Genomic DNA, 27,184 nt, shown 5'->3' on the forward strand with positions numbered 1-27,184 from the left:
GAGCTGGATATTGAGGAGTTTCTTGCTGATGTTCTTGCATATATATGATGTGTTTTCAGATTGAAAATAGGGGACATTGAGCTCGGAAAGTTCAGCTTCGAATCGATAGAAGTTTGATCAAGATTTTGAAGAGTTGAAGAACTTGAAACCAAGATTGAAAGGTATAAGACAACCTCTAAAGAAAGGGCTTGCACACTCAATATGAATATATTGAGTATTCCTTTCTAAAACCACATACTTTGTGCTTCTATTGTTAATAGATGCTTATATGATTACTTACTTGATTTAGTTCGTATTGTTGGTCTTGACTTGATGCGTTTGAGTTTGTTGCATTCATATTGGGCCAACTTTCTTTCGAATTTTGAGGGCTGAGTTGCCCAGATATAATGATAGAACGTTTGGACGTATATTGAGGAGTTTAGGTGATCGAGTTGTCCCTAACGTTAGATGGCTAGGTGATTGAGTTATCCCTTTCGTTTGATGCTCAATATAGTGGACCAAAGTCCGGGAATAAGCACTCAACATCACCTCGAAGGGAGAGTAGGTGGATGGGTTGATGTGTTTTTTTTCCTAGGGATCCCAAAACAAGAACCGATACCGATATGATAACTGATTTTAAATCATGCACTGCTTTCAATTTAAATAGATGAGTTTCTATTATTTGTTAAGTTGAAATATTGCATGATTGTTTGAAAAGTTGATATTAAATTATTGACTTGATATGAGTTGTAGTTGTTTATAGCATGTCTTGCTTGATTTTATAGTTTGCAACTTGATTTATAGCATGTTGAGTTAATATGCCTTAAGTTGCTTTGAGTATTATTTGCTGAATGAATGTTAATATGCTTCAAGTTGAATTACTTGAGTTTATGCATGTTTATCTTGTTTTATACTGGGATTAAAGTCTCACCGGAGTCTCTCCGGCTATTATCTTGTTTGTATGTGTGCATGACAATAGGTGGGACTGGAACAAGTCCGAGAAGACCGTGAAGAAATGAGATCGAGTGAGAGTAGATTGGTGATCCGGGTTTAGATCTAGAGTTGCTATCAAGTGTTGTATCAACTTGAGATGTAGTTGCTTATATGCTATGACCTTAGCTTGTTTTGTACTAAACTCTAGTTTATGAATTTCTAGTTGACATCTTCATATAGATGTTATGTTGTAGATAATGCTAGATGGATATGAAATGAAACATGTTGAAACTCATGTTGTGATCTTAGTATTGCCTTGATTCTTCTTAGACTTGATATAGCTTATTTGAAAGGACTTCAAGACTTATAAAAAGTGTGACGCCCCGTTTTTATCTTAAATGAGTTTATTTGAGTTAATCGGAGATTACAGAGTTCACGAGCCGACTTGATTTTGATCAGGGTCCTTTTTGCAAATTTTGGAAATTTCAGGGACTAAAACGCAAATTGTGGATTTTATATATTATCTACTCTTATAAATGGGTTGAAAAAGTCTTCTCCTCCTTCCCCAAGAGCGTCTCCTCCATTTAAGCCGATCCATTGAGCCTCCAAGCTTCCAGATTTCAGTCCGAGCTCGATCCAGCCGTTGGAAATTATTTCTGAAGGCAGATTAGTGATCACAGCAGTGAGAGCTCTGTTATATCGTAAGTTTTTCTACGATCGGATACATTCTAGTTTTTGGATGTTGTTAGAATCGTTCTAGATTCGAGTATGTTGTTCTTGGCGGAGTTCTGATCGTTTATTATCTGCCGGTTTTGAAATAGAGCGACGTTCGGAATTGTTATGATTTTTGGAAACCATTTTCGAAATTGTGGGTTTTGAGATTTGTTGGGTTTGTCTTGTTGTTGTTGTATTAGCATTGAATTGAGTTGTTATCAGTATTGAACTGCTGTCTGCATTGCCGGTTTGTTCAGTTATAGCCGTTATGCCGTCGGTTTGAGTTTTTGGAGATTTTGAACCGTTTTTGAGTTTGAACTTGGCTTGTAAGTTGATCGTGGTTATTGATCAATCATCTCTTGTATCTGAACAGATTCGTTTGGAGTTGTCAAGCCCAGAGTTAGCAGCTGTTTGATCGTTTCAGAGAATTGGACGAAGAACGGTATAAAGAGTTTTCCTTGAACCGTTGCCTTGTTGTTGTTAGATTGCGTAGTTGTTTATACAATCTCTTTTGTAGCTTATCCAGAGTTGGAGCTACTGCATTGAAAGGTAAAAGCAGTCATCGTAGCGGGATAGCATACTCGGGACTGTGGTTCTCGAGTTTTCCCTTTTGAAATCTCATACTTGCATCTACACTTGTTCTAGCACGAGGAACTTGTGTATTGTTTGATTGTATTGGTTTTTGTTAAAAGGATTATGTTATGTTTCTGTTATGCATTCATCTTGAGCCAATCTTGTTTCAGCGGGCAGAACCGCCCTTTTTGTTTAGACGTTTGGGAACTATGATTGAGTGGCCCAGGTCGTAGTCGTTTCGTCTGGTGCTAGCATACTCATTATAGTTGCTCAAAGTCTAGAGGAGTGAGATACGTGGCACCACCTCGATTGGGAGAGTCGGTGAGTTGTTACGTGATCTTATCCTCGGGATCCCAAAGACACAGCAGCAATCCCTCGTTATCAGATTTGATATCCCTGTTTAAAGACATGCATTTCATTACGATGTTATTGATTTTGTTATTGTATTGAAAGCATGTTTGTTACTTGTATTACTTGTTATGTTGCTTTTACTGGGAATGTCGTTCTCACCGGTTATCCGGCTGTTGCTTTGTTTTGTATGTGTACTTGGCAACAGGTGGGGCAGGAACAAGTCAGAAGAGGCATGGTTAGCTTCGAGGGCAAGTAGTAGAAGTGAGACTCGGTTTAGAAGTCGAATTAGCATGTTTATCTAGTTTAAGATTGAAGCATGTTAGAACTCGAACTTGATATGTTTTGTTATTCGAATTAGTTTGTATTCGGATTGTAATCTAAAATCGAAGTATGTTGTTGTTGTATCGATTTAGACTTCTGGTTGTTTTTAGGCCTTCTGAAAGCATGACTTGTTATGGCATGTTTCCCTACACCCTGTTATTGCATATGTATTTGAAGGCATGTCGGACCAAGCGCGGAATCCTTTCTTTATTTTCTGCAGCCTGAGCATTTTCTGCCGAGGCCTCGCGCGCGAGGCCTCCGTTGGGCCTCTGAATTGTTTGCCCGCGCGCGCGCGAGCTTGGTACCTCGCGCGGGCGCGAGCCTTTGGTTGGTCTCGGTTGTTGAAGCCCGCGCACGCGCGAGCTTGGTTCCTCGCGCGGGCGCGCGGTGTTTTAAAAAAAAAAAAAGAAAAAAAAAACTTTGAATTGTTTTACTCTTGGATTCTTGTTCGCTTAATTGTTGTTTAATCCGAGATTAGTGGTTTAGAATCGAGGTCTCACATTAAGTGGTATCAGAGAGTTAAGATTCTTGGTCGAACTAGAGTGAGCGGGGTAGATCGAGTCTGTGTGCAATGACTCCTCGCATGTGTTTGAATTATTTAATTGTATACTTAATTCCATGCGAGCATGCTTTATTGTTTGAGCATTATTTGAATTACATGGTTGTGTGATTTAAATTAATAAAGCATGATCTACTTGAGATAGAACTGTTTCTGTTCTCGACTGGTATTCGGTATTCCAAGCGGTTGTAAGGGCACTGATGGTAGCGATTGAGATATCTCGTGTGCTAACCTTTGATTATCAGATGGGTCCTCGTCGAGTGATAAACAGAAACACACCACCAGTTATCCCTGCGACTGAGCAAGCTAGCACTGAGGTTGATCAGTTGGATGCTTCAGCGACTCCTATGGAAACCTTGCTGAAGAGGTTTCAGTCGTTCAATCCGCCATTGTTGATGGGTTCAGAAAATCCAGTTGACTGTGAGAGTTGGTTGGATGATATGGATCAGTTGTTTGATTCCATTGACTACACAGATGACCGCCGAATCAGGTTAGTAATTCATCAGCTGCGTGGTGGTGCTAAGAGCTGGTGGATCATGACAAAGAAAGCATTTGAGAGTAGAGGTACAGAGGTTACTTGGACTCTTTTTAAATCTGAGTTTTATAAGCGGTTTTTCCCTATCTCGTATCGTAAGGATAAGGGAGCAGAGTTTGCAAATCTGAGGCAAGGGAATCTGAACATTGAAGAGTACGTGGCTAAGTTCGATAGTCTGTTGCGTTTTGCACCGCTAATTGCCGGAGATGAAGAAGCTAAGGCAGATCAGTTCATCAATGGGTTGAACCCCGATGTCTTCACGTTGGTTAACACCAACAGGCCTAGAAACTTTGCGGATGCCATGAATTACGCAAAGGGAGCAGAAGCAGGCTTGTGGAGGCAAAAAGGTAATCAGGGGGCACCTCATCAGCAGAGGCAGTATCAGAACCAACCATCTCAGTACCAGAATCAGCCACCTCAACATCAGAACCAGCAGCAGAGGTATGAAGGTGGAAACAGTGGGGGAAACAGAAAGGATCAGTACAAGGCAAGAGGTAAACAGTTCAAGAGACAGGGGAACAGTTCGTCCAGTTCCAGTGGTTCAAAGCAATTCGGTTCAGGACCGAGTTCTGGGTCATCATCCTTGTACTGCAGCAAGTGTGGAGGAAGACACTCACCGGATCAGTGTGTGGGAGTCTTCGGCAATTGTAACACATGTCAGCAACCGGGACACTTCTCTAAAGTGTGCCCTCAACGTAATAGAGATAGAGCTCAGAGTGGGAGTTCGTTTAGACCTGCAGCTCAGCCGGAGAGGCAGTCGTCTGCAGTGCACTCTTTCCAACCCCAGCAACAGCAGAACAGACAGGGAGGTAGCTCTAGTGCAAATCAGCCTCCGAGACAGCAAGCACGAGTCTTTGCATTGACAGAGGATCAGGCTCAGGCAGCACCTGACGATGTCATAGCAGGTAACTGTTCAATTTTCGGTCATTCTGCTCATGTCTTGATAGATACAGGTGCCTCCCATTCCTTTATCTCTGAGAAATATGTGTTATTGCATGCTTTGCCAACTGAATTGTTGCCTACAGTAGTAGCTGTTACTTCACCTTTGGGTGGAGGAATTGTTTCTGTCCGACTAGTCAGGAACTGTGAATTTTGTTTCGAGGGGAATTTGTTAGAATTCAACTGTATTGTGCTTGGGTTGTCAGATTTTGATTGTATTGTCGGTATAGATGCCTTGACCAAGTACAGGGCAACAGTTGATTGTTTTCTGAAAGTTGTCAGGTTCAGACCTGAAATGGCAGACGAGTGGAAATTCTTTGGTAAGGGTTCTCGATCTAGAATTCCTTTGATTTCAGTGTTATCTATGACTCGTTTGTTACAGAGAGGTGCAGAAGGATTTTTGGTTTATGCGGTTGATGTACTGAAATCTAGCCCAGCTTTGGTTAACTTACCAGTGGTTAGAGATTTTGCTGATGTGTTTCCGGAAGATGTTCCTGGATTGCCACCCATTCGAGAGGTTGAATTCAGCATTGACTTAGTGCCAGGTACTCAACCTATTTCAAAAGCTCCTTATCGTATGACACTTGTTGAATTGAGAGATTTGAAGGAGCAGCTTGAAGATTTGATTGCCAAGGGATACATCAGACCTAGTGTATCGCCTTGGGGTGCTCCTGTTCTATTCGTTCGGAAGAAGGATGGTTCTATGCGGCTCTGTATCGACTACCGTCAATTGAATCAGGCTACAGTTAAGAACAGGTATCCTTTACCCCGAATAGATGACTTGTTCGATCAAATGCAGGGTTCTTCTGTCTACTCTAAGATTGATCTGAGGTCAGGCTACCATCAGCTGAGAGTGCGAGAGGAAGATGTTCCTAAGACCGCATTCAGAACGAGGTATTGTCACTTTGAGTTTATAGTCATGCCGTTCGGTTTGACTAACGCTCCAGCTGTTTTTATGGGTTTGATGAACCGTATCTTTCAGCGTTATTTAGATGAGTTTGTCATTATTTTCATCGATGATATTCTTATCTACTCGAAGAACCGTACTGACCATGCAGAGCACTTGAGAATCGTCTTGCAGATTTTGCGAGTTGAGCAGTTGTTTGCCAAGCTATCAAAATGCGAATTCTGGTTAGATCGAGTTGTCTTTCTCGGTCATATTATTTCTGAAGATGGGATTTCTGTCGATCCCAGCAAAATCGAAGCGGTTATGAATTGGCCTAGATCGACATCAGTACCTGAGATCCGAAGCTTCATGGGTTTAGCTGGTTATTACCGTCGTTTCATCGAGGGTTTCTCGTCTATTGCCAAGCCTATTACCCAGCTGACTCAGAAGAATGCGCCTTTTGTCTGGACTACAGATTGTGAGGCTAGCTTTGTTGATCTGAAGAGGAGACTGACCAGTGCTCCAATTCTTTCTATTCCGAAGGGTACTGGAGGTTTCACAGTGTATTGTGATGCTTCTAACCGAGGTTTGGGTTGTGTTCTTATGCAGCATAAGCATGTGATAGCGTATGCATCGAGGCAGCTGAAACCGCACTAGACTCGTTATCCTGTTCATGATCTTGAACTTGCAGCGATTGTATTTGCTTTGAAGATCTGGCGTCACTATCTTTATGGTGAGTCTTTCGAGATCTTTTCTGATCATAAGAGTCTTAAGTACTTGTTTTCACAGGCAGAGCTGAATATGAGACAGAGAAGATGGTTAGATCTGTTGAAGGATTTCGACTGTGAGATCAAGTATTATCCAGGGAAGTCGAATGCAGTTGCAGATGCCTTGAGCCGAAAGCTTTGTTCTTTATCTCTTTCAACTATCGGTGTTTCTCAGTTGGTCGATGATTGTTGCACTTCTGGTTTAGAGTTTGAAACAGATAGGGAGACTATCAGAGTGTTTGCTATTCAAGCCGAGCCGGAGTTGTTTGTTGCAATCAGAGAAGCACAGAAGTCTGAGCCGAGCATTCAGGTTTCAGTAGAGAAAGTCAGAACTGTGCATCAGTCAGAATTCCAGGTTAGAGATGACGTTTTGTTTGTGAATAACCGTATTGTTGTGCCTGATATTTCGGAGTTGAGACAGCGTATTCTCCGAGAGGCTCATTGCAGTCGGTTTAGCATTCATCCTGGAGGTCGTAAGATGTACAATGATCTAAAGAGTCAGTTCTGGTGGAAGAGAATGAAGAGCGACATCGCGAGGTTTGTGCCACGGTGTTTGAAATGTCAGCAAGTGAAAGCAGAGCGGAAGCGATTAGGTGGTCTATTGCACAGCTTATCTGTTCCTGATTGGAAATGGGATCACATTTCTATGGATTTCGTCACGAAGCTACCACGATCCGTTCGAGGATGCGATGCCATTTGGGTAGTAATCGACCGATTGACGAAGTCAGCTTGCTTTATTCTTTACAGGATGACGTATCGTCATGATCAGATGGCTGAGCTTTATGTTAGAAATGTTGTGAGATTGCATGGGGTGCCGAAGTCGATCATTTCAGACAGAGACCCGAGATTCACTTCGCACTTCTGGCATAGTTTGCAAGAGGCGCTTGGTACTCGATTGCATCTGAGTACAGCTTATCATCCTCAGACAGATGGACAGTCAGAGCGGACTATCCAGACGTTAGAGGATATGCTGCGAGCGGTAGTGCTAGACTTTGGCACTAGTTGGCAGGATTCTTTGCCTCTTGTCGAGTTTTCTTACAACAACAGCTTCCAAGGGAGTATCGGTATGGCGCCTTTTGAGGCATTGTATGGTAAGAAATGCCGATCTCCGTTGTTTTGGGATGATTTATCTGAGTCACCAGATTTGGGGCCGGATATGCTTCGAGTTATGGCAGAACAGGTTAAGGTCATTCAGACCAGAATGAAGACAGCTCAAGATAGACAAGCAAAGTATGCAAATGTCAGACGTCGACCTCTGAGTTTTGAGCAGGGAGACCGTGTATTCCTTAAGATTTCTTCGTTCAGAGGCACCGTCAGATTCGGTAAGAGAGGAAAGTTATCTCCGAGATTCATCGGTCCGTACGAGATTCTCGAGAAGATAGGCGATCTTGCCTACAGACTTGCACTTCCTCCGTCTTTATCTGGTATTCACGACGTTTTTCACGTCTCTATGCAGAGAAAGTATCATACAGATCCTTCTCATATCCTTCAGCCTGACGAAGCCGAGTTAGACGAGACTCTGAGCTATTTTGAGCGACCGATTCAGATCCTTGATCGGAAAGAAAAGCAACTCAGGACCAAGTTGATTCCGTTAGTGAAGGTGCAGTGGAGCCGTCACGGTGTTGAGGAAGCGACTTGGGAGACAGAGTCTGACATGAGACAGCGTTTTCCAGAGCTATTCGAATGACGTGAGTTCTTCTTACTGTCTTTAGTTCTTTATTCTATCTTTGAGTTGTGGTTCTCGTTGATTTCGAGGACGAAATCTCTTCTTAGTGGGGGAGAATTGTGACGTCCTGTTTTTATCTTAAATGAGTTTATTTGAGTTAATAGGAGATTGCAGAGTTCACGAGCCGACTTGATTTTGATCAGGGTCCTTTTTGAAAATTTTGGAAATTTCAGGGACTAAAACGCAAATTGTGGATTTTATATATTATCTACTCTTAGAAATGGGTTGAAAAAGTCTTCTCCTCCTTCCCCAAGAGCGTCTCCTCCATTGAAGCCGATCCATTGAGCCTCCAAGCTTCCAGATTTCAGTCCGAGCTCGATCCAGCCGTTGGAAATTATTTCTGAAGGCAGATTAGTGATCACAGCAGTGAGAGCTCTGTTATATCGTAAGTTTTTCTACGATCGGATACATTCTAGTTTTTGGATGTTGTTAGAATCGTTCTAGATTCGAGTATGTTTTTCTTGGCGGAGTTCTGATCGTTTATTATCTGCCGGTTTTGAAATAGAGCGACGTTCGGAATTGTTATGATTTTTGGAAACCATTTTCGAAATTGTGGGTTTTGAGATTTGTTGGGTTTGTCTTGTTGTTGTTGTATTAGCATTGAATTGAGTTGTTATCAGTATTGAACTGCTGTCTGCGTTGTCGGTTTGTTCAGTTATAGCCGTTATGCCGTCGGTTTGAGTTTTTGGAGATTTTGAACCGTTTTTGAGTTTGAACTTGGCTTGTAAGTTGATCGTGGTTATTGATCAATCATCTCTTGTATCTGAACAGATTCGTTTGGAGTTGTCAAGCCCAGAGTTAGCAGCTGTTTGATCGTTTCAGAGAATTGGACGAAGAACGGTATAAAGAGTTTTCCTTGAACCGTTGCCTTGTTGTTGTTAGATTGCGTAGTTGTTTATACAATCTCTTTTGTAGCTTATCCAGAGTTGGAGCTACTGCATTGAAAGGTAAAAGCAGTCATCGTAGCGGGATAGCATACTCGGGACTGTGGTTCTCGAGTTTTCCCTTTTGAAATCTCATACTTGCATCTACACTTGTTCTAGCACGAGGAACTTGTGTATTGTTTGATTGTATTGGTTTTTGTTAAAAGGATTATGTTATGTTTATGTTATGCATTCATCTTGAGCCAATCTTGTTTCAGCGGGCAGAACCGCCCTTTTTGTTTAGACGTTTGGGAACTATGATTGAGTGGCCCAGGTCGTAGTCGTTTCGTCTGGTGCTAGCATACTCATTATAGTTGCTCAAAGTCTAGAGGAGTGAGATACGTGGCACCACCTCGATTGGGAGAGTCGGTGAGTTGTTACGTGATCTTATCCTCGGGATCCCAAAGGCACAGCAGCAATCCCTCGTTATCAGATTTGATATCCCTGTTTAAAGACATGCATTTCATTACGATGTTATTGATTTCGTTATTGTATTGAAAGCATGTTTGTTACTTGTATTACTTGTTATGTTGCTTTTACTGGGAATGTCGTTCTCACCGGTTATCCGGCTGTTGCTTTGTTTTGTATGTGTACTTGGCAACAGGTGGGGCAGGAACAAGTCAGAAGAGGCATGGTTAGCTTCGAGGGCAAGTAGTAGAAGTGGGACTCGGTTTAGAAGTCGAATTAGCATGTTTATCTAGTTTAAGATTGAAGCATGTTAGAACTCGAACTTGATATGTTTTGTTATTCGAATTAGTTTGTATTCGGATTGTAATCTAAAATCGAAGTATGTTGTTGTTGTATCGATTTAGACTTCTGGTTGTTTTTAGGCCTTCTGAAAGCATGACTTGTTATGGCATGTTTCCCTACACCCTATTATTGCATATGTATTTGAAGGCATGTCGGACCAAGCGCGGAATCCTTTCTTTATTTTCTGCAGCCTGAGCATTTTCTGCCCAGGCCTTCCGCGCGCGGGCGAGGCGTTCCTCGCGCACGCGCGAGGCCTCCGTTGGGCCTCTGAATTGTTTGCCCGCGCGCGTGCGAGCTTGGTACCTCGCGCGGGCGCGAGCCTTTGGTTGGTCTCGGTTGTTGAAGCCCGCGCACGCGCGAGCTTGGTTCCTCGCGCGGGCGCGCGGCGTTTTAAAAAAAAAAAAAAAAAAACTTTGAATTGTTTTACTCTTGGATTCTTGTTCGCTTAATTGTTGTTTAATCCGAGATTAGTGGTTTAGAATCGAGGTCTCACAAAAAGAGTTGCAAAATCAAAGCCAGATTCTGCCCAGGGCAGCGCCCGAGCTGCAGAAAAGAGCAGCCCGAGCGCAGCCCCGAGCTGCGCGTACTGTTTTGAGAAAAACAGGGCATGCTCGAGCGGTGCTTTTTAGCCGCTCGAGCGCGGCCCAATTTTTTTTTTTTTTTTTTAAAAATTTAGGCTTTGGTTGTTTGATTAATTGCTTGGTTTTAATTCATGATCTTGGATTATTACTTTGATTTTAGAGATCAAAGCCCGGGTTGTCACAACAGGTGGTATCAGAGCGTAGGTTCTGGACTGATTTAGAATGAGCGGGTTAGATCGACTCCGAAAGAATATGCACTTAAAGCCTGGTGGTGCATGTTCGAGTCTTGGGGAGGGCATGAAACTCTCCTTTCCAGGTGGAGAGAAGGCCATGAGTGTGGCTGGGCCAGAGCATAGCTTGAGAGATGGCAGAGCAGAGGCCCAGTCCATTACATTAGTATTAGTCAACTAATGGCCCGTTTGGTACATTGGATTAGTGTTGGATTGCTGTTGGAGTCAAACGTTTGACTGTTTTTTTTTGTAAAACTTAGGATACCAAGAATCCCGTGATTATGCACTGTTGAAGCAAGAAAATGGTTGAAATAATTCCCGCTTGTAGATAAGGGTTTGACAGTCCTCCATTCTACAGTACCAAAGACAACAGATTCAATTACCAAAAATATCCTCCGCCCTACTTACCTTCTCTGAACTCTTCAGCCGCATTTGGAAAAAGCGAGAAGGGTTTATGCAAGTAACGAAATGAAGGTCCTTCTTATTTGACTATGAAATCTGCACATCAATTAGTAAGATCTTGTTACGACATATGTAGTTAATATTGATAACCCTCTTGCGCGTAAATTTGTGGCGAGAAACTTTTAACTCATCTCCATTATTCGCCACACAATTTTTGTTTCGAGAATCTTCCATTTCTGAATGTTTTCTGAACATTTTGAAAAAAATTATTGCAGGTGAAGTCACTACAAGAAAAACGGCCAAAGACAACGCTTTTTCCGCGTTGTTAATGTCCCCGAAAAAGCGTTGTCGTAGCCAGTGTTGTAAAAGACCACGCTCAAAGACAACACGGAAAAAGCGTTGTCGTTTCTGGAAAAGACAACGCTTTTTTAAGCGTTGTCGTATCTAAAAATGACAACGTTTTTTCCGCGTTGTCTTTGTCACAAAAAAGCGTTGTCGTAGTCAGTATTGTGAAAGGTCGCGGTCAAAGACAACGCTTAAAAAGCGTTGTCGTTTTGAGCAAAGACAACGCAGTGATATTTGAAAAAGACAACGCTTTTTAAGCGTTGTCTTTTTTAGTAACGACAACACTTTTTCCACCTACGACAACGTTTAAAAAGCGTTGTCTTTTCTCAAATAAAAAACAAAAAAAAATTTAATTCACAAATTTTCAATATTATCACTCAATATTCAAAATATTTGAAAATTAAATCTAATATACAATATTTCAATATTATAAATCATTCAAATATAACAAAAATCATTCAAATATAACAAATAATCGAATTCTTCATGTTCATCTCGGCCATGTCAAAGTTCCTGTCTTATCACTGCAAATGGTAGTTGCTGATCCCATAGTTTCACAAGCTGAAATCCTACGCACCTGTAGATCAATTTGTATCAGCAATTTCTTGAAGAATACAATATCAATATTGAACAAAGCCTGACAGAGAACCATAATTAATGACATACCAAGGCCTTGTCAGCCATCATTTTCTTCATTGAGTACGCTAGAAATTAAAGAGAAATCAAGCTCATGAATAACAAGATTGGAGATGGGAAAATGGTAGGTGGCTGATAACAGACAACTTAATGACATATTTACGTCAAGGTTACTGTCAATGGAAGCCCTCCAAGAACCGCAACAACAATAATCGTGACCTATACCAAACATCAGTCAGAGAAATGGCACCAAATGAACTATTTATTCAGAAATTAAAACTCACGGCAGCAGTTATGATGTGTATAAATCTGTAAATATTAGAGTCTGTTGAGAATGTAAGAAGTACAGGTGAAGAAGGTACCTGCAACAAACTACTAGTAATGAAAGCTGTGTTGAAGCAAGCATAGAAGAGACGCCCTCCAATTAGTTTTTCATGAAAATTATTCGAACATCTCCTCTAATCTGCTCGAATCTCAAAATGAATCAGTTTTTGTGGTGTTCAATTGCCAAAACAGTCCTTTAGAAATATCTAAAATGAATACTAGTGATTGTTATTCATGAAATCAAATGAAAGGTTGTAAATAATATCTCGAAGGCAGTCACATTTAAGATGTTCAGAAAGAATTGAAAAGATAAAATACCAGAATCTTCTTAAGACCCCTCCCACCAAAATTAGATAGCCAAAATGTTAAATCAAATGGAGTAAACGTACTGTACGGTGAATGCAGATCTTTAAAATCAAACAAACACCAAGATACAGTGCTATGTGTGTGCATAAGGAACCAACTTGTCTGTACAGCTTTTTAAGGGAGATAGAGGGAAGATTACCTTTGATCCCAGGCACAACAATTTTTCAGGTACTGGTTCAAAAGAAGGCTTTGCTCGTGAGCATAGGACTTTGCTATCAGACAATGGATGAAATGTAACGATCTCTATCATTATTTATTCCATCCATTCACCAGGTTTTAGAAAAAAAATAAAATGGGCAACTAAAATTACCACATCTGGACTGATATAAGCACTTGGATCTCCAATTTCATATAGAAGCTGTTCAGCACAAGTGCAAAAATTTATAACCCCACCAGTGCCCTCTGCCTTTGCTACAGACACAGTCCCATCAAAAGTAGCTTCCACAAATGGAAGAGATAAGCAAACAAATTTTGGAGAGACATGTTTCTATATTTATCGCCTGAAACAGAACATATACACCAATTTTTTGTCAAACCATGTTTCATTGATCAAAAGCTTAATGGTGCACCTGAATATTTACATCACCTACGTGGAACCAAAGCATAAGATCACCTGGATGCATATAATAACCCCCGGTGAGTTGAAAACCACATTCCAGCAGGTGTCCTGCCAAAGAACCTTGTGCCAGGAGCTGCAACTCATTCCAGTTCCATCCTAATTCAAACACCTGATCGAAATGAAAAACCATTTATCAAGTCAAAGTTTGTGAACCAAATGAGAAAGAACTCTTTCACACTGAAGAACATTGAATACATAGGAGAGAGCTTTAAATCCATACCATTGCACCTAAGAATAAAGCGGCATCCGCAACACGAGAAGTAATTATTACTATTTTCTCTGATATTTGAGTCGCTAGAGAGTAGAGTCTTCCCTCCCAAGACTGCTGCAGTGGTACACAGAACTTTTCTTCGGACAAGATATATATGAACCAAATCAAACATGATTTACTATATGAATCAAGTGAATTTTCCCATCTTAATACCCGCAAAAGAGCAAAAATAAAATGATTTGTGATTTGTGCAATGTTAGTTGGCATAAATGATTATGGTTGGGCAAACTTGGGGCATTTGTTTGTTTGAAATCAAAAAGATAATTTTCCTTGGCAGAGAAGTTTAACTTTAATTAGTGATTGTGTTAAAAGAACCCAATTCATAATTATTTATTTCTAAGATTGCTGGATTCGCATCATGAAGTTGTTCCTTGTTTCTTGCAAATTTTTTTCACATAATTATACCTTAACATGCATGGTACTCACAAAAGTTCAAAAAAAATTATAAAAGGTAATCGTGCTTGCAAGAAAGAAAAGTTAATATAATTAACATTTAAACAAAAATAAAACTCATGTAATATTTAATATATGTTTCAAATGGCTAAGAAATTTCTCTAATGTTTTCCAACGATGTAATCTTTGATGTCCTTGTGCTAACAGCATTTTATATACCACGTTAATTTCTGGACTTCATTAAAAATTGAAATGAAGTGTAATATGTTTTCCTCCATGCTTTCGAATGTCTTGAACAAATAAGCTGTATTTAACACATAGTGATGTTAATTCAACTAAAGAAAGCAGCTTCAAGTTCAAAAATTCAAACAAACAAATTAGTACTTTGTTACGAACAAAATTATAGTTTAAGAAAATTATTAGATTAATGTAAGATAGAGTATAATGTTACCTAGGAACTTGGAAGTAACAGGATTTGAACGGAGCAACGTCGAGTGAAGTGGAGGGATGAAAGGTTGGGCCGGCGATCAAATTATCATTCTTCAAAGCTGGTGTAGGTTTGAATCCATTCTCATCGGCAGTCTGCGTCCCGCTGGTAGAGAAATCCATTGTACAGTCACCAGCAGCGATCGATGAAGAGAAGGGGCTATCGGGGAGGTTGTGATCAGAGCTGTATTTTTTTTTATAGTTTTAATTAACTATAATCCATGGATGCATGATATACTGGAATGGAACAAAAGATCTACATCATTTGACTAGAGAGTGTCGATACCTTTCTTGTAAATCACATTCTTTAGAGGGGCTTTCCTTTCCGTTGTCGCTTTCGCTGTTGACAAAAGAATCTATGTTCACCGCGCTTTCGGTAGGATTAATGGCCTCATTGGCAGAAACATTTACGGGATTCGAAATTGTCCGATTCGGGATATTTCCTGCAATAACATAGTTCCACATGTTCAATCTCCATACAATGATTACATTGATTACACAATCTTCGGAGAAAATGAGATTTAGTAAATGAGAACAGAAGCCACTGGGCGGAGGATCAAATAATTAATTGGGGTTTTGCTGTTTGAATTTCATTTTCCCCAATAAATCGACACTTGTATGAAAGGAACATTGGTGCTATGTACAACGTGAGAAGCAAACAACAAAAATCACTGATATAATAAACCATAAGGAAAACCCGTTTTAAACAAAACAAAACAAAACTCAAATCTTCAAACATAAATCACAATTTACAAAGAACCAAACTCAAATCTAAGAGCACAGATGACGTTGTATAGTGTGAGAAGCAAACAAAAGGGAAACAAAACAGAAGAAGAAACTTGCACGAAGATCGGAAGGTCGGCTAGTGAAATCCTAAGCAAAACCCAAGGCATGCGTAGAACACAGACAGATCGGAATTTCAATCGAAAATCTGACCAAGAGTGGCGAGATTTCTTATGCTGGAAGTTGGGAATATCAGCTTAGAATATATTGTAAATATTTATCTAGTGATTGAATTCAGATGGAGAAACGTACTATGCCCTGAAGTTTCAATACGAGCACTAAATTTGGAAAACGGTGTTGAGGATCGAAGACTTTCCAGCTGATTAGCAAGACCTCAGATGAATTTTAATGAAGCAACCAAAATTTTAATGCAACATATTTGTTTAATTGGGGGATCAATTCACTACTTTTTAGTATTTATGTTCATTCATGTTACTAACATGATGAAGGAATAACATAAGGCCAGGGTGGAAATCCCACAAGTCTAACATTTAGCAGAGTGCACTTGGGAATCCATTGTTGTTTAAACGGAGATTTCTTGTTTTATTATTGAGGAACAAAGCTCTTGTGATCATCTAATTTTCTTGATAAAAACATATTAATCATGAGATCAACTAATAATTCAATCAAACATGTTATCTAATTTCTGATGCATAACACCAACTTCATATGCAATTCACAACACAAACTCAAAATCTGCTGGAGAACAAGTGGCTCCATCAGGAAGCGAAAACAGGACAATTCATATGGGAGTAGAGCCACATATCAATTCAAGGGGCATGAAACGAGTGCTTGCGAATCAGCAACTGCCTTACTTCCTTGCCTTCTTCGAACACCGATAGGCAGACGGCACACTCAGAATCATTTCTCATATCTTGGTCGACTCCCATTTCTTGTACTTGAAGCTGAAAACCAAGCTGTCCAAATCAACATTATGATATCTCCCACTCGTCCCCCGACCATCAATCATCGCACCCCCGGTTGGTTCTGAAATCTGTGCACCCTTTCAAGACTAAGAGATTGTACAGCGCAAGCAGAATGGCAGATGTTCCCACCACCACCAGGACATATTACAAGATCGGCATTCGATTTATTCAAGGAAGATGGTGGTGTTGATGGTGGTGGTGGCACCATTGGAGGGCTTGGTGGGAGTTCTCACATAGTTCAACTTCAGTTTTGTATATTATATCAGCTAGCAATATGTTGCTCGTGAGTAAAAACCAAGTTAAATACTTTGATTTAGTACGAAGTACCAATATATCAAAATTTTAATACGATTTCAACGTCTCACGTGTTGCCATATAAAGCTGATCAACATCGATCAGACTCATGGGCACCTCAGAGAAAGAAATATCGCACCAAAAATACTTAAAAAGTGAGTTTTTATTTGATCACATGATCATTATGATATAGGTATATATGAAAAGAGTTCAGATATAAAAACAAAAAAGGAAGTGAAGATGAACAAGCATACCCACAGAAGCCCGAAAGCGAATAATAACAAGAGAGCACAGAGTAAGAAGGGTCCCAAGAAGCTAAAATCGCAGCCTCGTTTAGCCGCAACGAATGTGCAAACAGTGAGACCGATAGTGACGAGGAGTGTTAAACCAGCAGCTAGCATCACAGCTTCACATGTCGATGAATTACTTCTTTCTCTCCTATTAATCTTTCGACCTAAAATCTCTGACCCATGAGCAAAGGCACCAACCAAGACTGTTGTAAACAATCGATCCTGCAAAATCTCTGACTCATGAGCAAAAAACACTCGACTTGTTAGCAAAGATAACATTGTAGCACTCCAATTAAATCCCAGAAACGTCGCAAATTGAACAAAATTTCAACCTAATCCAAAAAATATGCACGTGGAGAGGGGAACGACTTACTGAGAGGAAGAACCGGAGCATAGATTAGAAGGGCCAAAAATTTGAACGGGGGGCCTTTCTTTTGCTTCCTAACGGCGTTCCTCGGTAAATAAAAACATGCAATTCGATTGAAATCAAAAGATTTTGAGACAGAGCAGATGAGAGATGCGTGGAAAGCTGCGAAAATCAATCGAGAACGAAAATATCGAAAGATCTTGCTCTTGAAATCTTCAATTGCGTAGCTAGGGTTCGATACGTTTTTGAGTCAATGAGATAATTGGTGAAATGGGCCTTTATTTGGGTTTTATTTCCTCTTGCTACGCTTTTAAACAAAGCGTTGTAGCAAGGGTTAAAAAGAACGGTCATCTACAACGCCATATAAAAAGCGTTGTGTTTTTATAAATTTTTTAAAAAAACACAACGCTTTTCATAAAAAGCATTGTGTTAAATTTTTTTACAACGTTTTTTATAAAAAGCGTTGTCTTTTAACTGTTGTTAATGATTATTTTTCTTGTAGTGAGTAGAACTTGGAGCAACGTTTTACGGTCGGTGTCTTGGCCTTCCAGAACTTAATCAAATAGGAGAGTAAAAATTTCACCATCGACTAGATCTCAAATGGTGGGTGTCTTGGCTTTCCAGTCGAGGACAAGTTTTTATTAAGTCGACCAGGAAATTAACAGCCAAAGAACCTGGAAACCCTGAGTTTAAGATTGAAAATGACGCAGTTGGATAAGAAGAGAATGGTACAGATCTGAGTATAACATTTGCAACAATTAAAATTTCTGTAGTTGTATCACCTTCGTCCGATGCCTTACACATATCTGCTACAACTGGGTTTCAGATGTGCAAATAGGAGAGATGCCAAGATGCATCATTCTGTAAGAGTATATCGGGATATGGGTTGAGGTAGTGGTAACGTGAATTAGATTTAGTAAAGGGTTAGATTTGGAACATTGCAAAAATAAATACTTTTATCCGGGTTAATATCACATGAACCAAACATGTATACCTTCTCTGAATAGTTTAACATATCCTTATACAACACATTATTATCCATATTATAATCTTCACATTATTAATCTCATCCTCTGTACCAAGCAGACCATAAATGATAAAGGATATTCAGTAGCCTTTCAGAAGCACACATGCACAGTAAAATATGCTCAGGACACTACTATCTTTCAAGGAAACAAAAATGGGAACACTTAAAAAGTTGATTGGAATGTCACTCAGCCCGATCACCCTACATGTTTAGTAGCATCTCTCATTGATAAACATTGATTGTGGCACAAGATACTAAATCATCTAAACATCAAATCTATCAACCATTTGAGAAAGTAGAGCTTGGTAACTAGTTTTCCTGACATTAATTTTGTTAAGAATCATGTTTGTTTGTATGTCAATTAGGAAAATAGGTTAGATCAAGCTCCAAGAACAAAGGCAGTAGATCTACCTCAAGATGTTTGGAGCTACTGCATCTGGACATATTCGGAACTATCTCTGTAATGATTTTATAGGGAATTAAGTACATCCTAGTTATTGTTGATGATTTTTCTAGATTTAATTGAGTTATATTTCTTAGTGGTAAATACCACAGAAGTACCCATTTGATCAAGCTTCTAAAACGAGTTGAAAATTAAAAATATGTTTCAATCAATAGAATCGGAAGTGGTCAGGGTACTGAGTTTACTAATAGAACCCTTGAGATGTATTTAAATGAACAAGGTATACAACATGAGTATTCAGCCGCAAGAACTCCTCAACAAAATGGATTGTCTAAGAGAGGAAACAAAATTCTCAAAGAATCAACAAGAACTACTCTTGCAGATGCAGATGTCTCTCAGCACTTCTGTGCAGAAGCAGTCAACCCTGCTTTCTATACTCAAAGTAGAACCATGATCAACAAGAGACATGAAAAGACTCCTTATGAAATATGGAAAGGAGTAAACCTAATGTATCTTATTTTAATATATTTGGATGCAGATGCTCAGTGCACAACGGCAGAAAAAATCATTTATCTGAATTTGAATCAAAATCAGAAGTTGGGATTTTTCTTTGATATTCAGCAGTAACAAAAGCTTTCAGGGTTTTTAACAATAGAACTCTTATTGTTGAAGAATCTATACATGTTTTTTTATGAGATAAACAATGCATCTAATGATTCTAAAAATCATATTCTGAGTAACAAAATATACAAAATTCATCTAGACATGGATAATGAAGATGATTCAGCACCTCGAGGTACAACTTCTGAAAATCTAGAACCAGAAGTTCTTGAGAACGAACCAGTAGTTGAAGCTCAAGAGGACCCACACCTAATGAAAATATTCCAGCATATCAAGGACTCACTCATGACATTCTTGAATTGTCAAATGATCAACCACCTTAGGAAGAAATATTTTTCAGAACCTAGCTATAAATTGAGCAGAACTCGTCCTCCCTCACTAGTTATTGGAAATCCGTCAACACCTCTGAGGACCAGATGGAAAATTATTAATGAATATATGTCTGCTGCCTTCATATCTCAGATGGACCCAAAGAATATTGAGAAAGCTCTAAGTGATCCCATTTGGATTTAAGCAATGCAACTCAATAAATTCAAAAGAATGAGGTTTGGCTTCTGGTGCCCAAACCTAATCATCAATAAGTTATTGGGACACGATTGGTGTTAAAAAATAAGCTCAGTGAAGATGGTAAAATACTGAGAAATAAATTCAGGCTAGTAGCTCAAGGATTCAGACAATAAGAAGCAATAGACTATGATGAGACATTTGCTCCAGTAGCAAGACTTGAAACTATAAGAATTTTTCTAGCCTTTGAAACTTACAAGAACTTTAAAGTATTTCAAATGGACATGAAAAGTGCCTTTCTAAATGGTCTACCGCAAAAATAAGTCTAGGGGAACAACATCCAATTTTTGTACATCACTCTTTTCTCATGTATTCAAATTGCATAAAGATTTGTATGGTTTCAAACAGGTACCAAGGGCTTGGTATGACACTTTTTCTTAATTTATTTTATCAATCATGGTTTCATAATTGGAATAGTAGATAAAATGTTGTTTAAAATTTTCAAAAACAAGCATACATTTCTATTACAAATATATTTTGATGATATCGTCTTTGGGTCAAACTTTGTGAGAACTTTGCTATGATGATGGAGGAAAAATTTGAAATGATAATGATGGATAATTAACTTTCTTCCTTGGTATACAAGTAAGAAAAATGGAATCTGGAATTTTCATAAACCAGATGAAGTATACCAAGGAACTACTAAAAAATTTTGGTATGGAAACTTGCATTGCTGTCTCAACTCCTATGAGCTCTTCAACTAATCTTGACAATGATAAAGGGATAATTTCATTAGAGGTGACGATATATCGAGATATCATTGTCTCTCTACTGTATCTCATTGCTGGTAGACTTGATATAATTTTTGTTGTATGTATCTGTGCGATATTTCAATCTGATCCCAAGTACTCTCACTATGTGCTGAACATATTTTGAAAATTTAAAGGGGACTCATGATGTTGGTCTTTGTTATCCAAAAGATTATACATATAACCTTGTTGTCTACTCAGATGCAGGCTATGCATATTGAAAATTAAACATAAAAAGTATAAGTGGTTTTTTTAAATTTCTTAGTGATCGATTAATCTTAGTTCAGTAAAAAGCAGACCACCATTGCTACATCTATTGCAGAAGCTGAATATCTAGCTGCTAGAAGCTTCTGCTCTCAGATGCTTTGTATTCAAGAGCAATTAAAAGATTATGGAGTGAATGCTACTGAATGACCTATCTTCAGTGATAATACAATATCAGTCACATAAAATCCATTGCTATATTCCAAAACCAAGCACATTGAGATCAGACATCATTTCAGTAGAGATTAGTGAAATATGTGTCCATTGAACAACAAAAAGCAGACATATTTACCAAACTACTACCCGAGGATAAGTTTAGTATTTTCGCAATATTTTAGGTGTTATTGATTTATCCTAAGCATGATTTCAGGGAGAATGTTGTTTAGAATAATTAAGATTATATAACAACCAAAGAATTTTTGTATTGATAAGACAACATCTCTACTGGTTCTGTATTTCTACTAAATTTCCAGTGCTTTCATTTTCAGTAGACCCTATCATTAAATGCCTCAAATACATACTCCGATTCTGCTTTTATTAACCGACGATTGGAGAGATGACTGATTTTTTATTGTTTCAAATCTTTTTTCTTTTCTCGCACCTTTTTTTGATTGGTCAGACTGAAAAACCATCATTTTAAAAATTTTAAAACTTTCACAAACATATTGACACGTGTCCTTGTGTTTGAAATTTACGGTTGTATATATCCTTTTCAACTGCCTTTTCAAATTTTCACCGTTTATTTCTGCAACTGTTCACATTCGTGCCTACTTATTTCTTTACACTAGAAAAATGTACGTGCTTTGCTCGTAACAACAATTTTATTTGATTGAGACCGAAGTTATCAAATTTTGAATGTTTAGCTTTATTAAAATCAAGTGTTATATTTTTTACGGGCAAGTTCAAACTTTAGTCACCATGATTCAATATCTAATTAGCTACTGAAGCGATCATATGACCTATTTTACTTTCTTTTTTGTTATATTTATCGGTTTCTGATCGACGGTTTTTTGTAGTGATATTTATGCATTGAGTTTGATTTATTTTTTAGCTAACAATTTTAAAACAATAACATATGTTATATATTTATTGAAAAAAGTAAAATATATATATTTGTTACAAACTGAAGGATCAATATATTTGTGTTATACTAAAAGCTATAGTTAGTGGTAATTGTGTAACGCAAATATTTTAGATCGTATCGCAGTTCAAACAAACACATGTTTCAATTGTTCAACCCAAGGAGACAATTATTGCACCCAAACAATCATCATATCAAGAATTGTGTTTTCAATCAATATGAATCGAAACTACGAGCTTGACTCTAATATTAATTGTATGACCGAACACATTTCGCTTTACCAAAATTTATATTTAATGGTAACAATACGACTCAAAATTTTAAACAATATAAAATCTCAAGCGTCATGTTTTGATTAATGCTCTCAGAGACTATTACTGCACCTCGGCATAAATAATTTATGTTAAATGATAATTTTACTTATATTGATTTTTAAGAGAAAACAAAAATTTCTTTATGAAAAATGATTTTTTGATTCATTAACTTGTCCAAATTTGAGTTTTAGTCCATTGAGTTGTCAAATTTGGTCATGGTGCACTAAAATTTAATTTTCAATTATTGTTAGTCCAATTGCTGACGTGATATTTGACAATTCAACAATGTTCGATCTCAATTTAGCATTTTTACGTCGTGTCAGTATTTTTTTTTTATTATAAATCAGTATTTTCCAGTGTCACGTCCCCAATTAGACCAAAAGTAGCCGAATTAAAATTTAGCGTATCACAAATAAACTTTGTAAACTTATTGAACCAAATCATAATATTAAATAAGTTAGTGAAGAAAAAAAAAACAATTTTTTCCATTATTTAAAAGCTTTATTTAGAGATGGATTTTGATCTTCTATTGATAAAATAAATATAAATCACGTTATTATTTTTTCTCTGATAAACCATGTTAATCATTAGACAATTGTTGTAGCTTGATTTGCTACAGTAATTGCTTTCAGATAAATGATTTTTTGATTCATTAACTTGTCCAAATTTGAGTTTTAGTCCATGGAGTTGTCAAATTTGGTTTTGGTGCACTAACATTTAATTTTTGACTATTGTTAGTCCAATTGCTGACGTGATTTTGACAATTCAACAATATTCGATCTCAATTTTTGACTTAAATATGTTTTTATTCTTAATTTTCTTCAATAATAATCCAATTGAGTTGTTTTAAATTTGATATACATATAAAAAACATGTTGTACATGCCATAAAAAACATTTATATGGAGTGTGATAATTAATATATAATTTTTAAGAATAGTATGTTAAGTATATTACTTGCAATAAAAATTTGAGTAGACAAAAAATGTGAAGAAAAAATATTTTTTTTAGAGGATGAACAATCATATTTTAAACAAGTTAAAAACTTTTATAATCAATCATTTTTAGAATTTAAGTAACTTAGATATAAGAATAACTTGTCTGACTTAAAATCGATTTGAATTTAGTGTGATTTTCTACTTTTTGTCATGCAACTTTTAACGATTTCATAAGAATTAACATTAATTGATTATATTAGCCAAATATTATACTGTAATACAAATATCAACATGAAATTTAGTTATAATCATACTCTCTATATTTCACTTATTTAAACTACATTTATTTTTTATTTGTCTCAATTATATAGTTTAGTTCTCATATTAAATATCACATGTCCTACTCTTTTAACAATTTATCCCTATTAAATTCATATTATTAACTACTTGTATAATTATTTTATTTTTTTAAAATTTCATTAAATAAGGGTAAAATGAGAAATTTCTTTATAAAAGTTATTTTTTCAAACACTTTCTTAATATATATGTGAAAATACACACAAGCCTAAATAAGTGGGAAGAAATGAGTATATTTTTTACCTTGGACAAGAAAATATTGATATTGTTGATTACATTTATAGTTCCTAAAATTTTCATAAATATTACAAAAAAATATTAATTATTAAATGAAAATTGATAATAACTAAAGTGTCACTTTTATAAATATATATATATATATATATATGTAGACAAATAAATAAATAAAGACATATTTCAATTAATATAATAATTTTTTAGTTTAAGAAATGAATTAAATTTAACAATTAATCTACTTTGAATAATAAATCACTACAAAAAATATTAATTATTAAATGAAAAATGATAATAACTAAAGTGTCACTTTTATAGATATATATATATAGACAAATAAATAAATTAAGACATATTTCAATTAATATAATATTTTTTTAGTTTAAAAATGAATTAAATTTAACAATTAATCTACTTTGAATAATAAATCAATGGAAACAAATTTAAGATAAATTAATAACTTTTTTAATTTAAGACATGAATTAAATATTAACAATTAATATACATTGAATAAATAAATGGACAAAAGTTAATTACTCTTAACTAATCTAGAAAATGAATTGAAAAACCTAAACAAACATTGGAAATGACAAAAATATTTAATTAATAGTATTTAAGATAAGGAAGGGCAAATTAGAAAATTCATAATTGGAACTCATATATATTTATAAGAGTAAAGAATAACTTTTTTAATTTAAGACATGAATTAAATATTAAAAATTAATATACCTTGAATAAATAAATGGACAAAAAATAATTATTCTTGACTAATGTAGAAAATGAATTGGAAAACCTAAAAAAACATTGGAAAGAACAAAAATATTTAATTAATAGTATGTAAGATAAAGAAGGGCAAATTAGAAAATTCACAATTGAAACTCATATATTTATAAAAGTAATAGAGTAATAGACTAGTAATTGAGGCACAGCCGATGTGTGTGCGACGTGATACATAAATATTTATGTATAGGTATGAGAGCAGCCCTCTCCACATAATTCAAAAGGAAATGAAGTGAATTGAACAGGGGATAAAATAAAAAAAGAGCGTAAATTAGAAATGATAGAAAGAATATGGGTGAGTGGAGGGGCATTTTTGGATTAAGAAGAACCAGAAGACCAAGGCGACATTAAGTTTTTATGTGGTGCTTAAAGTTAATAATCAGCAATAGATTCGTACTATTTCGTGATCTTCTGTGTCCTTCAATAACTCAACTTGTAGAAATGGACAACACATACTCCTTGAATGCTTGCCAAGTTTATTTCGACTCCGTCGTGTACACCATGCAAGATGAATCATTTGTTGCCATATTCAAATCACTGCAAGCTTATGGTTTGAAAGGATTTCTTGAAGAATCATCTGTCATATACAAAGCTCAGCTTATGGTTTGAAAAGTTTTCTTGAGGAACCATCTGTCATCTACAAAGCTCAGCTGATGGATTTTTATGTCGAAGCCTCCATTAATGAGTATAGAGAGATCACTTTCACTTCTAGGGGAAAGACAATGCTAATAGATAAAGCACTGCTGGCTTCCACCTTTGATCTGCCAACTTCTGGGATTACCGATTTCTCTGCGATCTTCAAGGAGGATATTTCTGCATGAATATTTTCTTTGCTAATGGGAAGGAAATCTCCCCATCTTGATTCAAGAATTTATTGAAGATGGAGTTTCAAGTTCTGGCCAGTATCGTGGCCAAAAAAAAATTTGATTAAGGGTGGGACTTTTGACAAGCTTGCTAACGAAAGGTACAAAAAATAGAGGACTACTGCTTTTACTATCCAAATCACCAATTTATTGAAGGATGCTGAATTCAGTTTCACCACAGGACAGGATGACACCACTGCTGCCATGATTGATGCCGATAATGTTGTGGCTCTGCGGCCCAAGACATTAGTATCTGAGACTGCTGAAACAACAAAGGTGTTGGGTTAAAGTCTAGAAGTTGCATCAAAACAAAAAAGGATGGGGATCAAGAGGAAGCTTGTCACCAAAGAACAAATTATATCAGAAGAGCCTACTGTTCTAGTTTATCCATCTCCTAGAAGTTAGAACCACCCCACCAAAGAAAAAAAACCAAGACGACCATTCACCTCAAGTAGACTGATTCTGTTTATGAGGTATCTTCTAAATCTCACACACCCTCCTTTTTCCGAATCTGATAATATCCCTCTTCTGCATCAACTCTTCAAAATTCCCACTACCATTCCTCAAGCCCTTCCAAAGTCAACTCAAACCATTTATGTTGTTTTTGCTATTCCTAATCCTGCTACCAAAACTCCTATGATTGTTGGTTCAAGGCCCAGAGGAGGAGTTACTATTAGAGAACCTTTTTCCAATTATGATGCCAAAAGCCCAACTGTTTATCACCAATTACTAGTGCTGCACCTCCTGTCAGCACTACTTCATTGGTCCCCATTTATGAAATTAATGGATCTTTCATTTTAGTCACTCCAACTACTATTCCACTCATATTTTCTGCTCCAGATCTTGTCTCTCCAGAAATCCCAATGATGAAAGAACCAAATAAGCCAACATAATAGATTCCTGGTCTGATTTTGTTCTCTCAAGAACACCAAAAATGAGGGAAATTTTGAATTCTGCCAAAATGCTCAAGGAAAGCTGATTTTGTCCCTATTGATATTCAAGAATCCCTAGTTTCCTCAGAACCTGTACAAAATCCATCATCTACACACAGGACATTCCGAGATTCCTCAAGATGCTGCTTCAAATCGTACTGATCGACAAAATGATTTTAAGCAGCGAATTATGGCATCCTGATCCTCCGAATAGAGATTGAACAGAAGTTGTAAAAACATGAAGGATATATTCAAGGTGATATCTTTCAAGATGGATGCTGAAAAAGAGACCTTTGAAGCCTTCACAACTTGCAGATGTGATCTTCTCAAAAAAAAAAATAATAATAATAAACTGACGAATATATCATGAAATGTTTTGATTTTAAGAATATTTTCGCAACCACACAAGCAAATATCATACTGGGACAAACCACTTTAACCGCTGCTTCACACAAACAGGCTTGTTCCCTTCGATCTTTAGATGTCAAAGTTGATGCATTGGATGTCAAGCTTACTGATTAAGCTTCTAGTCTTCAAGCTTTAGACACCAAATTTGATACTATCTAATTTTCTCAATGGTTTGACTTTATACATTGGGTTAAAGAGAATTATGCCAAAAAGGAGGAACATAGAGCAAGAGCAGAATCATCTCATGCAGCTGAGGCCACAGCTTCTGAAGGAGACCGAAGTCCGAATCCAAAACTAGTGGATATAAATCCTCCAAATAAATACTTCTTTATTCAATAAAATATTTTAATGAATTATCCATTGGAACATTTTTCCAGCATA

General features: G+C 37.0%; 1 protein-coding gene and 1 long non-coding RNA gene across 13 annotated transcripts; both read right to left on the reverse strand.

Annotated features, from left to right (window-relative positions):
* Nucleotides 1-11,877: 11,877 nt before the first annotated feature.
* Nucleotides 11,878-17,539, reverse strand: LOC140863922 (uncharacterized). 12 transcript variants are annotated; one of them, XR_012144058.1, is made up of 12 exons: nucleotides 17,276-17,539; nucleotides 16,867-17,135; nucleotides 16,208-16,386; nucleotides 14,896-15,052; nucleotides 14,575-14,793; nucleotides 13,680-13,802; nucleotides 13,454-13,568; nucleotides 13,151-13,340; nucleotides 12,980-13,052; nucleotides 12,513-12,613; nucleotides 12,181-12,369; nucleotides 11,878-12,091 (listed from the first exon to the last, which is right to left on the reverse strand). XR_012144058.1 is itself a non-coding variant. In XM_073267715.1 (7 exons), the coding sequence occupies exons 1-3, from the start codon at nucleotides 13,935-13,937 to the stop codon at nucleotides 13,252-13,254; spliced, it is 462 nt and encodes a 153-aa protein (XP_073123816.1). In that variant the 5' UTR covers nucleotides 13,938-14,568; the 3' UTR covers nucleotides 11,878-12,091; nucleotides 12,181-12,369; nucleotides 12,513-12,613; nucleotides 12,980-13,052; nucleotides 13,151-13,251. The 12 variants fall into 12 exon arrangements, 3 of the variants coding, with proteins under 3 accessions (XP_073123816.1, XP_073123818.1, XP_073123817.1); XR_012144059.1 differs by lacking the exon at nucleotides 16,208-16,386 and having other exon boundaries at nucleotides 16,867-17,124; XR_012144064.1 differs by lacking the exon at nucleotides 16,208-16,386 and having other exon boundaries at nucleotides 14,575-14,715.
* A 7,126-nt stretch (nucleotides 17,540-24,665) lies between these two features.
* Nucleotides 24,666-27,064, reverse strand: LOC140865582 (uncharacterized). The gene is made up of 2 exons (XR_012144639.1): nucleotides 25,910-27,064; nucleotides 24,666-25,725 (listed from the first exon to the last, which is right to left on the reverse strand). It is a non-coding gene; the product is annotated as an uncharacterized lncRNA (long non-coding RNA).
* Nucleotides 27,065-27,184: the final 120 nt, after the last annotated feature.

The sequence above is a fragment of the Henckelia pumila genome, chromosome 4 (genome assembly GCF_033568475.1).
Source record: "Henckelia pumila isolate YLH828 chromosome 4, ASM3356847v2, whole genome shotgun sequence".
In the NCBI taxonomy this organism is placed as follows: Eukaryota; Viridiplantae; Streptophyta; class Magnoliopsida; order Lamiales; family Gesneriaceae; genus Henckelia; species Henckelia pumila.

Coding starts and splice junctions, on each gene's coding strand:
- LOC140863922 (XM_073267717.1), bottom strand. CDS start 13,937: ATGCCAACTAACATTGCACAAATCACAAATCATTTTATTTTTGCTCTT. Junction 13,569..13,679: donor CTTTATTCTTAGGTGCAATG/GTATGGATTTAA, acceptor CATTTCGATCAG/GTGTTTGAATTAGGATGGAA. Junction 13,341..13,453: donor GGGTTATTATATGCATCCAG/GTGATCTTATGC, acceptor GTTCTGTTTCAG/GCGATAAATATAGAAACATG.